The sequence below is a fragment of the Phoxinus phoxinus genome, assembly GCF_949152265.1.
Source record: "Phoxinus phoxinus genome assembly, chromosome: 17".
Lineage (NCBI taxonomy): Eukaryota > Metazoa > Chordata > Actinopteri > Cypriniformes > Leuciscidae > Phoxinus > Phoxinus phoxinus.
This window is the reverse complement of record NC_136892.1, coordinates 1,333,443-1,346,705: the sequence shown is the minus strand read 5'-3', so window position 1 is coordinate 1,346,705 and position 13,263 is coordinate 1,333,443. Positions and strand designations below refer to the sequence as shown.

Here is a 13,263-nt window from a genome sequence, read left to right as displayed (position 1 = left end):
TGTTGTGTTATGCGTTCACGAGCAGTAAAGCGTCTGCTGCAGTTTCACTGAACAGCCACCGGTGTCACTAATAACACGGGTTTCTGAACTCCACATACAGACCATTAAACAGGCGGTTGATTATGATTTGACTTTTCTAACTGTAGTTAGTGTGTAATGTAGTGTTGTCTAACTGTAGTTAGTGTGTAATGTTGTGTTTTCTAACTGTAGTTAGTGTGTAATGTTGTGTTGTCTAACTGTAGTTAGTGTGTAATGTTGTGTTTTCTAACTGTAGTTAGTGTGTAATGTTGTGTTTTCTAACTGTAGTTAGTGTGTAATGTTGTGTTTTCTAACTGTAGTTAGTGTGTAATGTTGTGTTTTCTAACTGTAGTGAGTGTGTAATGATGTGTTGTCTAACTGTAGTTAGTGTGTAATGTTGTGTTTTCTAACTGTAGTTAGTGTGTAATGTTGTGTTTTCTAACTGTAGTTAGTGTGTAATGTTGTGTTTTCTAACTGTAGTTAGTGTGTAATGTTGTGTTTTCTAACTGTAGTTAGTGTGTAATGTTGTGTTTTCTAACTGTAGTTAGTTAGTGTGTAATGTTGTGTTGTCTAACTGTAGTTAGTGTGTAATGTTGTGTTTTCTAACTGTAGTTAGTGTGTAATGTTGTGTTTTCTAACTGTAGTTAGTGTGTAATGTTGTGTTTTCTAACTGTAGTTGGTGTGTAATGTTGTGTTTTCTAACTGTAGTTAGTGTGTAATGTTGTGTTGTCTAACTGTAGTTAGTGTGTAATGTTGTGTTTTCTAACTGTAGTGAGTGTGTAATGTTGTGTTTTCTAACTGTAGTTAGTGTGTAATGTTGTTTTTTCTAACTGTAGTTAGTGTGTAATGTTGTGTTTTCTAACTGTAGTTAGTGTGTAATGTTGTGTTGTCTAACTGTAGCTAGTGTGTAATGTTGTGTTTTCTAACTGTAGTTAGTTAGTGTGTAATGTTGTGTTTTCTAACTGTAGTTAGTGTGTAATGTTGTGTTTTCTAACTGTAGTTAGTGTGTAATGTTGTGTTTTCTAACTGTAGTTAGTGTGTAATGTTGTGTTTTCTAACTGTAGTTAGTGTGTAATGTTGTGTTTTCTAACTGTAGTTAGTGTGTAATGTTGTTTTTTCTAACTGTAGTTAGTTAGTGTGTAATGTTGTGTTTTCTAACTGTAGTTAGTGTGTGTAATGTTGTGTTGTCTAACTGTAGTTAGTTAGTGTGTAATGTTGTGTTTTCTAACTGTAGTTAGTGTGTAATGTTGTGTTTTCTAACTGTAGTTAGTGTGTAATGTTGTGTTTTCTAACTGTAGTTAGTGTGTAATGTTGTGTTTTCTAACTGTAGTTAGTGTGTAATGTTGTGTTGTCTAACTGTAGTTAGTTAGTGTGTAATGTTGTGTTTTCTAACTGTAGTTAGTGTGTAATGTTGTGTTTTCTAACTGTAGTTAGTGTGTAATGTTGTGTTTTCTAACTGTAGTTAGTGTGTAATGTTGTGTTTTCTAACTGTAGTTAGTGTGTAATGTTGTGTTTTCTAACTGTAGTTAGTGTGTAATGTTGTGTTTTCTAACTGTAGTTAGTGTGTAATGTTGTGTTTTCTAACTGTAGTTAGTGTGTAATGTTGTGTTTTCTAACTGTAGTTAGTGTGTAATGTTGTTTTTTCTAACTGTAGTTAGTTAGTGTGTAATGTTGTGTTTTCTAACTGTAGTTAGTGTGTGTAATGTTGTGTTGTCTAACTGTAGTTAGTTAGTGTGTAATGTTGTGTTTTCTAACTGTAGTTAGTGTGTAATGTTGTGTTTTCTAACTGTAGTTAGTGTGTAATGTTGTGTTTTCTAACTGTAGTTAGTGTGTAATGTTGTGTTTTCTAACTGTAGTTAGTGTGTAATGTTGTGTTGTCTAACTGTAGTTAGTTAGTGTGTAATGTTGTGTTTTCTAACTGTAGTTAGTGTGTAATGTTGTGTTTTCTAACTGTAGTTAGTGTGTAATGTTGTGTTTTCTAACTGTAGTTAGTGTGTAATGTTGTGTTTTCTAACTGTAGTTAGTGTGTAATGTTGTGTTTTCTAACTGTAGTTAGTGTGTAATGTTGTGTTTTCTAACTGTAGTTAGTATGTAATGTTGTGTTTTCTAACTGTAGTTAGTGTGTAATGTTGTGTTGTCTAACTGTAGTTAGTGTGTAATGTTGTGTTTTCTAACTGTAGTTAGTGTGTAATGTTGTGTTGTCTAACTGTAGTTAGTGTGTAATGTTGTGTTTTCTAACTGTAGTTAGTGTGTAATGTTGTGTTGTCTAACTGTAGTTAGTGTGTAATGTTGTGTTTTCTAACTGTAGTTAGTGTGTAATGTTGTGTTTTCTAACTGTAGTTAGTGTGTAATGTTGTGTTTGAACATAAACAACATCTGCAAAGTTACAACGCTCAAAGTTCAGAGCAAAGGGAGATATTTGCTTTTAGAGAAAAGGACTACAACAAACGGCTGGTAGGAACTACACGACATTCCTCCCGGGTAAGTGACGTTACTAGCCCTAGAATTTGCATAAACCCCGCCCCCTGAACACGATTTATAGACCCTTTTACTGTTTGTACACAATGATGACGTAGCAACGTATGCGCGCGCATATTGGCAACGGAAGTATGGCGAGAATCAGCAGTGTCAAGTGGGCGCTGCAGACGCGAGCATTTTTTATTATGTCCTCGCTCCAATCCACACGTTTAATCGCCTGCAGCCACAGGCGCTGCCGGTTCTTCTGAAACGGCCGTGATCCTGTCGGAATCTTATAAAACTTAAGCCCCTTGGTGGAATATTGATTAGTGCAACCGTAAACGCAACAACCAGACATTTTGATGCTGGGAAACCGTTTTGATAAACTTTTGGAGTTGCTAACACGTTAGAGCCAGTGGGGAACAACACCACTTCCGTTGCCAAAATGCGCGCGCAACTATTTGATCACGTGGGCTTGTAAAAGGGTCTATAGATTATCATGTTCAGCATGTGTGTGTGTGAGGTAATGAACGAGCTCTTGAAGCTCCGCCCCCTGTGCCGGGAGCAGGAGCTCATTTGCATTTAAAGGGACAGACACAAAACTATGTGTTTTTGCTCATCCTCAAAAAGTGACAATTTTAAAGGATTAGTTCACTTTTTAAAAAACTTTTGCTGATAATTTGCTCACCCCGATGTCATCAAGATGTCCATGTCTTTGTTTCTTCAGTGGAAAAGAAATGAAGGTGTTTGATGAACACATTTCTCCATATAATGGACGTCAATGGGCCCCAAACGGGTCAAGGTCCAGATGACAGTGTCAGCGCCGCTTCAACGGGCTTTAAACGACACCAGACGATGAATACGGGTCTTATCTAGCCAAACCATCGTCATTTCACAAATAAATAAACAAGTTTAAGTTTTATAAGCACAAACGCTCGCCTTGCTCTGTTCTGTGATGCGCGTTCGTGACGTCCCGTAATACGCAGTTACGCTGAAAAGGTCACGCTTCTGTGAAAAGTAAGCGGCGCTGACACTGTCATCTGGACCTTGACCCGTTTGGGGCCCATTGACGTCCATTATATGGAGAAATGTGTTCATCAAAAACCTTCATTTCTTTTCCACTGAAGAAAGAGAGACATGGACATCTTGGATGACATCGGGGTGAGTAAATTATCAGCAAAAGCTTTTTTTAAAAGTGAGCTAATCCTTTAACATGATATATAAAAATATCTGTGGGGTATTTTGAGCTAAATCTTCACACACACACTCTGGGGACATCAGAGACTTATTTTACATCTTGTGAAGAGAGCATTACACCACCGCATGGGTGACGAAGAAAGCTACATATAAAGCTGACTATCTGGCAAAAACAGTCTCAAGATGCAGAAATATTGCAGAAAGAACGGACAAATCCCACAATAATCGTTTTATTTTTTGGAATTAAAAGATTTATAATCCTAATTGCCTGCCGTTGACGAGCAGAACTGTGACTTTCAGTCCTATACAATGAAGCAAAGAAAACCAAGTGAAAGCAGACACAAGTACTTCCAGTTCACAACACTGTGTTTTATACATCTTTCCAACACTGACCTCTCGTCAGCACACCTCAGGCCGCTTATAAAATGCTGCTCATATATTCAAAAAAAAAGAAGAAAAAAAAATAATCAGCCGGTTGGCGACGAGCTCAGTTAGAAATTAAAACCTGTGGCGACGGGAGTGTTTTCTCTACACGAGTTACTAGTTCCAGTGAGAAAATGAGAAAAGGAAATGGTGGTTTAACAAAAAAGCTTTACACCACACATGCTAGCAAAACACACGGGATTCGACTGTTTATTTGTTAAATATGAACAGCGCAGTGCAATTTTTTTAATTACTTTTTTACGTTTTTTTTTTTTTTGGACCAATCCATAGTGTTAAAGTGTGTCAGGATCTTCACTTCTCTTCACACCACTGGTTCTCCTTGCGTACCTGCAACACACACACACACACTCTGGTGAGCGCCGGCGCATTACCGCGCAAGAGATGGGATAAAACGAGCTCTTGTTTTTACCTGGGCTTCCTCTTCCTCTGTGAAATCATTTTTGATATTGAACGTCTTTCTGATCTCCTCGGGGGTTTTGCCTTTGATCATGTTGGCGACCGTCTTGCAGGTCACATCTAGCAAACCTTTGATGTCCAAGTAATTTGCAGCCTAAACAAAAGACAAGAGATGAAAGTGAGCAAATGGACTTTGAGCAAATGAAGAGGCGGCCATCTTGTGGCCAGCAAACGCAATGCTGCTCAAATCTCACACACATTTGCATGAAGGATCCATGCCAGTTACATCTTAGACACTGGTTTACTGATATAAACATATCTATCGGTACAACATGCATCACATGACTAAACAAGCAACATCATTTTCATATGTGTGACCCTGATCACTACACCAGTTGCACGGTGTAGTGCCGCACAGAGCCGCACGGGTATATCTGTGGCAATAGCAACTATACATCGTATGGGTCACAATTATCCATTTTTCTTTTAAGCCAAAAATCATGAGGATATTAAGATCATGTTCCATGAAGATATTTAGTAAATGTCCTACCGTAAATATATAAAACATGTATTTTTGTGAGTGAATGCAGCACAATCGTGAACATAAATGCACAACTTTAAAGGAGATTTTCTCAATGTTTACATTTTTTTGCTCCTCAGATTCCAGATTTTCAATAGTTGTGTCTCGACCAAATATTGTCCTATCCTAACAAACCACACATCAATGGAGAGATTATTTACTCAGCTTTCATGTGATGTTTACGTCTCAATTTAAAAAAATTTACCCATGTAACTGGTTTTGTGGTCCAGGGTCACATATCTCACATATTAAAAGAGGCGTTTTCAAATGTATCCGCATTACTGTAGCTAAATGACTCGCTCATTATGAGTGACTTGCTGCCACCTACTGGCGATTAAAAGTAATTTCAATATTCACAATATTTTAACACCCATAGCATTATGTAATTGTAATTGCAGAGTAAAAACATTTGAATGCTGCTTCTGCGCCACTTCTGCAGTGCAAAAATGGATTGCACTGAATATAGTATATAATTTCACGCACTGAAGCTGTCCTAAAATCCCTTACTCCGTGTCCTAACCCGACGCGATAAGATCCAGCGACAAATAATGCACAGCCAATTAGAACAGCGTGTGGGCGGGGTCTCGTGGCGAGTGCACAGCAAATCAGAACAGCGTGTGGGCGGGGTCTCGTGGCGAGTGCACAGCCAATCAGAACAGCGTGTGGGCGGGGTCTCGTAACGAGTGCACAGCAAATCAGAACAGCGTGTGGGCGGGGTCTCGTGGCGAGTGCACAGCCAATCAGAACAGCGTGTGGGCGGAGTTTCACGGCGAGTACACAGCCAATCAGAACAGCGTGTGGGCGGAGTCTCACGTGCCTGAGATTATCATTGCTGGAGATCATCCAGCGCGACGTCGCAGAAAAATAGAAAGCGTTTATAAAATAGTCGCGTGTCGCCGTCGCGGCTGGTTAGGACAACAGCTCTGATTAACATGGAAAAGACGCATTTTATCGCGCGTCGCGTGTAGTGAGGACACGGTGTAAGGCTGCATGTAGTCAGAGTGAGTTTTACAGACCAGAATGAGTTCGAAGAGCGTGCCCTGGTCTACTTTGAGGAACTCCTGGTCCCACACGGGAATGTCGTCCGTTCTCTTCTCTTTATTCTCGTCGTCTTCGGGTGGAGGAGGGTCATCTTTATGGTGGGTGCACCACTGGATCACCTGTGAATACAGCAAACACACACCACGCTCACTCACTGGCCATCACAGCACTTTAAAATAAGACATATACGAGTATTCCACAAAAGTCAGTTTGGTTTTCGGCCAAAGTGCGTCCAGAAGATTTGGTTTTAGCCCAGAATTAAAATTTCAGTGCATCACTAATTACATTTATGTTTTTTGAGCTCTTAACACACACACACACACAATCTATTATACACTTCTAATACTGTGCAAAAGGAAGCCTAATAACAGAGGATGAGCAATGAGACAAATTCCAGTCACAGTGGGCATGAAAATAATGTCAATGCAAAACTGATGATTCATGATGTCAATCCCGTGACAAACGAACCAAAGACTCGGATGGCAAAGTACCGGTAAATATTTATGTTCCCTGTATTATAATATCTTAATTCAGGATATGATCAAGATTGTGTAGATGGATGTGTTCGGGGAATTTGGCTGTTAAAAGCACAACATTTAAAGCCAGTGAAATGAACGAAATAACTCGAATAAAGATTCGTTCACTCTGATGAACGAGAGAGTCAGTGACTGATCCGAACGGCCCATCACTAGCCATGCAAGGCCTCGTTTACACTGTCAGTGAATTGTGACCCAATTGACCCAAAATCTGAAATTAAATCTGTTCATAATATAAAGTGATCTGGGGCCTCATTTATAAAACTGTGTAGGATCCGCACTAAAAGTGTGCGTGCGCCCGAAAGCCAAAAATGGCGTACGCAAAAAACTATTCAGACTTATAAAAGTGTGCGTACGCCAGAACCTGCGCAGGATTCACTTTATAAATCCCACTCAGCGGAAGATTGTGCGCACATGCGTCTCCTCCCCGAAATAACCATATATGAGCTTACAACGCCTCGTTTTACTATATCCTCATCTACATATCATTTGCATATGATTATTCATCCACGTGATAACATGTTTAACGGTACAAGACATGAGGAAAATATGAAATACGGATGTGCCGTCACATTACATTAATAAAAACCATTTAGTAGCCTATCCTTGCCTTGCTTTTGAATAAATCATAAAATAGTGTAAACTGCATTTCAGAGAAAGTTTTTCTCAATCTTTTCCACTGACCAAATAGTATTTTTAATTGATTTATAATTGTAATGGAAACTGATCGACCTTGTTGTGCATTATATTTGCACAATCTGCTATTATCATGATAAGCAATTATCTCTGTAGTTAAAACATTGAAACACAGCATGCCAGAGGAAAAGTGTTCAAAAGCATTGAATCCACAACTAATATTTATAGGGTATTTATATATATATTAACTTTTCAGTAAATTTCATGTAGCTAGTTTAACTCCATTAATGAGAAAGGCATATTTAATCTAAATGTCTATATCAGAAGTAAAACAGTTTAAATCATTATTTTATGTAAACTGTTATCGTGAACATGCACTGTATTTATGATTAGGACTCATAATGAAGTTTTACTTCATCTGCCGTTAGATATGCGTCAGTTTCACTGAACGGCCCAACGCGAGCGCTGGCGCGGACATTTAAGGTGTGTGTGGATATTTGCTTCAAGTGATAGGCTTGGTGAGTGAAATTATATTTGAATTATCTTTCTGTATGTGTAATTTGATTTAGATTTTCCGTCTAAAAGTGACCAAAAAGACATTTAACTCCAGCTCACCATCGGCGTCGCCAATTCCCTTTGTCTCCAGAATGTGCGTACGCACGGCTCAAAGTTTGCTTAAAGGTGCGCACATTCTCCCGTCAAGTTTGTTTTTTATAGATCACAACCTTTGCGTGGGAACTGGCGTACGTACGTTTTCAGCCCCGTTTTGTGCGTACGCACGCTTTATAAATGAGACCCCTGATCTCTTCTGAAAATTAGCTTGATTCATATGGATTACTTTTATGATCCATTTATGAACTTTTTGAAGCGTCAAAGTGGGACAGATATCTCAAAATTTCATTAAAAATATGTTAATTTGTGTTTAGAAGATGAATGAAAATTACACGGGTTTGTAACGAGGGTGAGCCGCCATTTCTGGTGAACTAACTTTAAGGGCTAGCTGCGTTTAACAGTTTAACATTCTTAAATGATCTATAAATATAATATTATAGACAGCTATAAATATTGGAATTTAAATTTTACAGTAGTAGTGTAAGATATATTTTTCTTAAATATTTTATTTTACAGTGAAATATTACTATAGTTACATTTCAGTTTTTTTATTTAGTAAATTGTATTTAGATGATAATCATTATTATTGATTTATAAAGTGACAAATTGCGCAGCCCTATTTATATACACACAGCATTAGTATTGAATATTAATTCACACCGATGGCACTACGAGGAACAGACCCCAGTGCAAATTATTTCCATATGTATGGAGTCATTTACTATTACTGTGGGTTACACTTTATTTAAAGGCGTCATTGTTTTTACGGTGTAATTATATATTTAAGTACTGAGTAATATTCATTAACATGTACTTACTATAGGGTTAGTTGCATGTAATTATGCATAATTTACTGTTATTACTATGGTAAGTGCATGTAATATATGTAACACGGACACTGTAAAATTAAGTGTTACCTTACTGTGTGGTAAAATATGATCTAGACACGTTTGGGGAAGCCGGAAAAAACCAATTAAACATGATATCAATGTAAAAGTTTGACCTTCTTCAGGATGGCTGCGTTTACATTGGGCAGAGGAACCGGATCGTCATCTCCTTCATCGTCCATCCCCAGATCTGAGCAGAGATTACAACACACTTCATAAATCATATCCACAATAACACACATCACAACATGCTTCCTATGGCACAACATCTCAGCTCATCTTACCTTCGAGCATGGTTTTGATAGTCACAGACTGCTTGGCGATTTCAACATCCACCTCAAACATCTCCCCATCAGAGCTCTGCAGTTTAATAGTCGGCATCTGCATGAGTAAAACACAATTACAGTCAGGTTATTAAAGAATGGGAATGTCAGTCAGAAGCTAATGACTCATGCTAGCTGTGTTAGCTCACATTCATCCGCACTCAGACTTCTACTACACACATATAAAGCGCAAAATGTTTAATATATAGACTATCGCTGTCACATATCGTATTATTCAGAGTATGAATCAGAAAACATCACAGCATCATAAAGCACAGGCTGTTTGTGATGCTAAGCTAACGTTAGCAGCGCGGCTACAGGCCTCTCATAGCAACCGCTGTATTCATCACGTCAACCGGTTTAAAAACTCATAATTTCACACAAAGATACATTCACTGCGTCATTTCACTATCAAAATACAGCAGGACACGTTAATATGGCTGATTTGTGCCATTCTTACCGTGACTGTGAGAGCGATGAAGATATGAAACCGAACGTCAACAAGGCCTGAATGAGACTGAGAATCAGCGTGCGCGCGCACGTATATGTGTGTGTGTGTGTGATGTGAGTGTGACTAATGCACGAGCACGCGCAGTGGACCACGGGAACTACAGTCATGGTCAAAGGTATTGCAGTGACACACGTTTTGTTTCGTAATAATGTTTGCTGCTTCAGTTGTTGATTCACATTGTTTCTAGATTATTGCATTTTAAATCATTGCAAAAAAAAAAAAAAAAGCTGGATTATCCCCCCCAAAAAAAGAAGTTTATCACAAAAACACAAATTTCACTGTTTTTTTTGTTTTTGTTCTTGCCCCTGGCACAAAATGACCAGTTGACATAATTTCACAAATCATGGAAAATCATGAAAAATAATAGGTTTAAGTTTTGAATTAAGTGTTAAAATTATTAGTAAAAAGTAGGACTTGTGTAATATAGGAGATATTTATAAAGAAACTTTCAGCAAAGTCACTGAAGTGTTGTGACCTGAGGACTACAATGATGTCAACCCAAAACCTCAACCTCCGAATCAACCGTAATAAAATAATTTAATCTAGGCGATGAAACATTTATTTTAATATTTAAACTTGTTTAAAAAGTAGGGTAAGCTACAGCGGGGTAAAAAGCGCCACTGATTTTATTTTCCTCTAAACCACTAACGTTAGATACATAAAAACTTGCTGCACTTTCATAAACATCTGCTTTTTAAAGCTAAACCCTAAAACAACTTTTTTTAGTTAATGATCTGTAAGACTGGGGCTTTATTATTATTAATGCTGTTCATTGATTCAAGTCATTTTTTTTTAACATTTGGGTATAAAGTGTTTTATTTCTACAATATATGGTGTTTAAACGTACGAGTGCTGCCCTCTTCAGGTTGAACGGTGGTACTGCAGTTGAATTTTCCTATTGGCAGTTGTGGTACCCTGTGATGTAAGAGGGTACCAGCTGACCACGCCCTTGCCTACAGAGAGACACGCCCCCTTTTCCAGTATTTTTCAAATATTGCCAGTGGGTGGAGTCAGGCTCTGACCGGGGGTTTAGTTACGCTTTAAGATGCACGTGGTAATTCGTCTGATTCGTGACGTGTTCGCGGAAGAATATGTAAAGGTACGGTATGGTATTTGGGGTGAAGACACAAAAATTAACATGATAATAAACAGCTGACTGACTTTACCATTTGTTGACATGACATGGTTATTCTGGTAAATATCATACCGTAGAGATCATCACCATATTTATAATAAATCCATCATATTTAAAACATATGTTGAAACTATGACAAAACACGCCATAACAAAAAGTGTTGGAACTATTTTTCTGTTAGCTATGTAAATAAAAATATTAATTTAATTAAATTAGTTTTTGTTTATGATAATAATAATTATATTATAGTAAATACATATAAACATTTGAAGGCTAAATTTTAAAAAGTAAACATTGTTTATAAATCACCACATTTATTAAATAATGTTATAATTTAACATTGTTTGTGCACATTTCTCATTTCCAAAAACTGTACACATTTACAACTGTAACTCTATACCATTTATCTTTTTACACTTTTTATACATTTGATCATATAGGTTAAAGTCCTCCTGTGGTGTAAATACAGCTTTTAATGTTGTCTATGTGGTGTTTTTAATACGCTTTAATTAAGACAAATCATGTGTAAATTCATAAGCTGGTGTTTCTGACGTCACAAACTACCTTGTAACCAATCAGATCAACGTGTGATCGTCAACCAGTGGATCTCTGAGTGAGTGAGTGGAGGCGGGGCTCATTTGCATATTCATAGAACCGCGCGTACTAAATGAGGCAAGGGTGTCGAGTTACATTCAAGATATTTTAAGCCACGAAGATTTTTTTTACAAGGAAAAAACGTTTAAATATGTAATTTTGGTGTCAAAGATGAGCTTTTAAGAATAAAACTTCAGGGACTTTAAACCCAGCTGTAAACAGAGCCTTTGCTGTTGTTTTTTGGTCTTGTAAAAACCTTTATTCGGACTCAGAATTCAATAAATAAATGCAAAGGTCTCTGGAAAGAGGATTGATAAAGTGATGTTTCCGCTTGGACACGTGATGAGTCCTCTGACGATGACGTCTTTTCATCTTAAAGGACAAGTTCGGTATCTTACACTTAAAGCCCTGTTTACAGATCGTATCTGATGAAATAGAACGGTTAAGATTAAAATTTGGACACATGCTGCTGTCGCGAGAATTTTAGGTTTATTTCGCGTTTGTGGACCTATTTTGCCAAACGTGTCACACCCGTGATTCTTCCGTTGAGAGCTTGAATAATAGACACTCCAGCGGCGGATTAATACCGCACCTCACACAGCACATTCAATACAAGTCATGGAGTTGGACAAAAACTACGATAAAACCTGTTGGAAAGCATCTTTTTCAGCGATTTTTTTTGGAACCGTATCAGTGAACACCCCTGACCACTCGGTGAGTTTCACGTCGTTGTAAACGAAAGTTTAATGTGTTTTAGGAAGGAACCTTCCAGTGCACATAGACAACCATTGTGGGGGTGAGGGGGGAAAGCGATATAAACCTAAAATTCTCGCGACAGCAGCATCTGTCCAAAGTTTAATCTTAACCGTTCTATTTCATCAGATACGATCTGTAAACAGGGCTTTAAGTGTAAGATACCGAACTTGTCCTTTAAAGGGGCGGTTGAGTATGATTTGACTTTTCTAACTGTAGTTAGTGTGTAATGTTGTGTTTGAACATGAACAACATCTGCAAAGTTACAACGCTCAAAGTTCAGAGCAAAGGGAGATATTTGCTTTTACAGAAATCGCTTTTTAAGGACTACAACAAACGGCTGGTAGGAACTACACGACATTCCTCCCGGGTTAGTGACATCACCAACCCTAGAATTTACATAACCCCGCCCCCTGAACACGATTTATAGATTATCATGACAGAATATGCTAATCAATGACTAGAAGATAACTACACATAATCTACATAAATTCATCAACTAACCATTCAGAAATGTCCTGTTCTTCTACATGTGTCACTTCTTCTTGAGTCTCTCCATCTTTGTCTGACTCCGGTTTGAACATAAAAGGACACGAGCTCTTGAAGCTCCGCCCCCTGTGCCGGGAGCAGCAGCTCATTTGCATGTAAAGGGACAGACACATAAACAGTGTGTTTTTGCTCACCCTCATAAAGTGAGGATTTTAACATGCGATATAAAAATATCTGTGGGGTATTTTGAGCTGAAACTTCACACACACACTCTGGGGACATCAGAGACTTATTCTACATCTTGTGAAAATGGTACTACACCACCGCTTTAACTTGTTCGGCTTGACATTGTCAAAAAACAAAACAAAAAAACCAAGACATTGTCAGAATCTAATATTTTGAGGCACTGAGGTCTCTTCTTTACCCACCGCTGTACTGGTACTCGAACCCAGAACTTTTTTAAGTAAAAAATGTAGATTGTTATCATTAGAATTGGAAAAGTGTGTTAAGAACTTTTGTGAAATTGTTTTATTTGATTGTGAAGCGGTCTTATTTAAGTTATCTTGAGGTAAACCCTGGTTGAAAAACATTTAAGACTATTAATATTAAGGGTTTAAAACATGGTTCACATTATCGATTTAATACACAATCAGA

At 37.8% G+C, this 13,263-nt stretch overlaps 1 protein-coding gene across 1 annotated transcript; it reads right to left on the bottom strand.

Annotated features, from left to right (window-relative positions):
• Nucleotides 1–3,888: 3,888 nt before the first annotated feature.
• Nucleotides 3,889–9,755, bottom strand: skp1 (S-phase kinase-associated protein 1). The gene is made up of 6 exons (XM_079585366.1): nucleotides 9,588–9,755; nucleotides 9,089–9,185; nucleotides 8,921–8,994; nucleotides 6,109–6,252; nucleotides 4,526–4,666; nucleotides 3,889–4,443 (listed from the first exon to the last, which is right to left on the bottom strand). The coding sequence occupies exons 2-6, from the start codon at nucleotides 9,183–9,185 to the stop codon at nucleotides 4,408–4,410; spliced, it is 492 nt and encodes a 163-aa protein (XP_079441492.1). The 5' UTR covers nucleotides 9,588–9,755; the 3' UTR covers nucleotides 3,889–4,407.
• Between the last annotated feature and the right edge of the window lie 3,508 nt (nucleotides 9,756–13,263).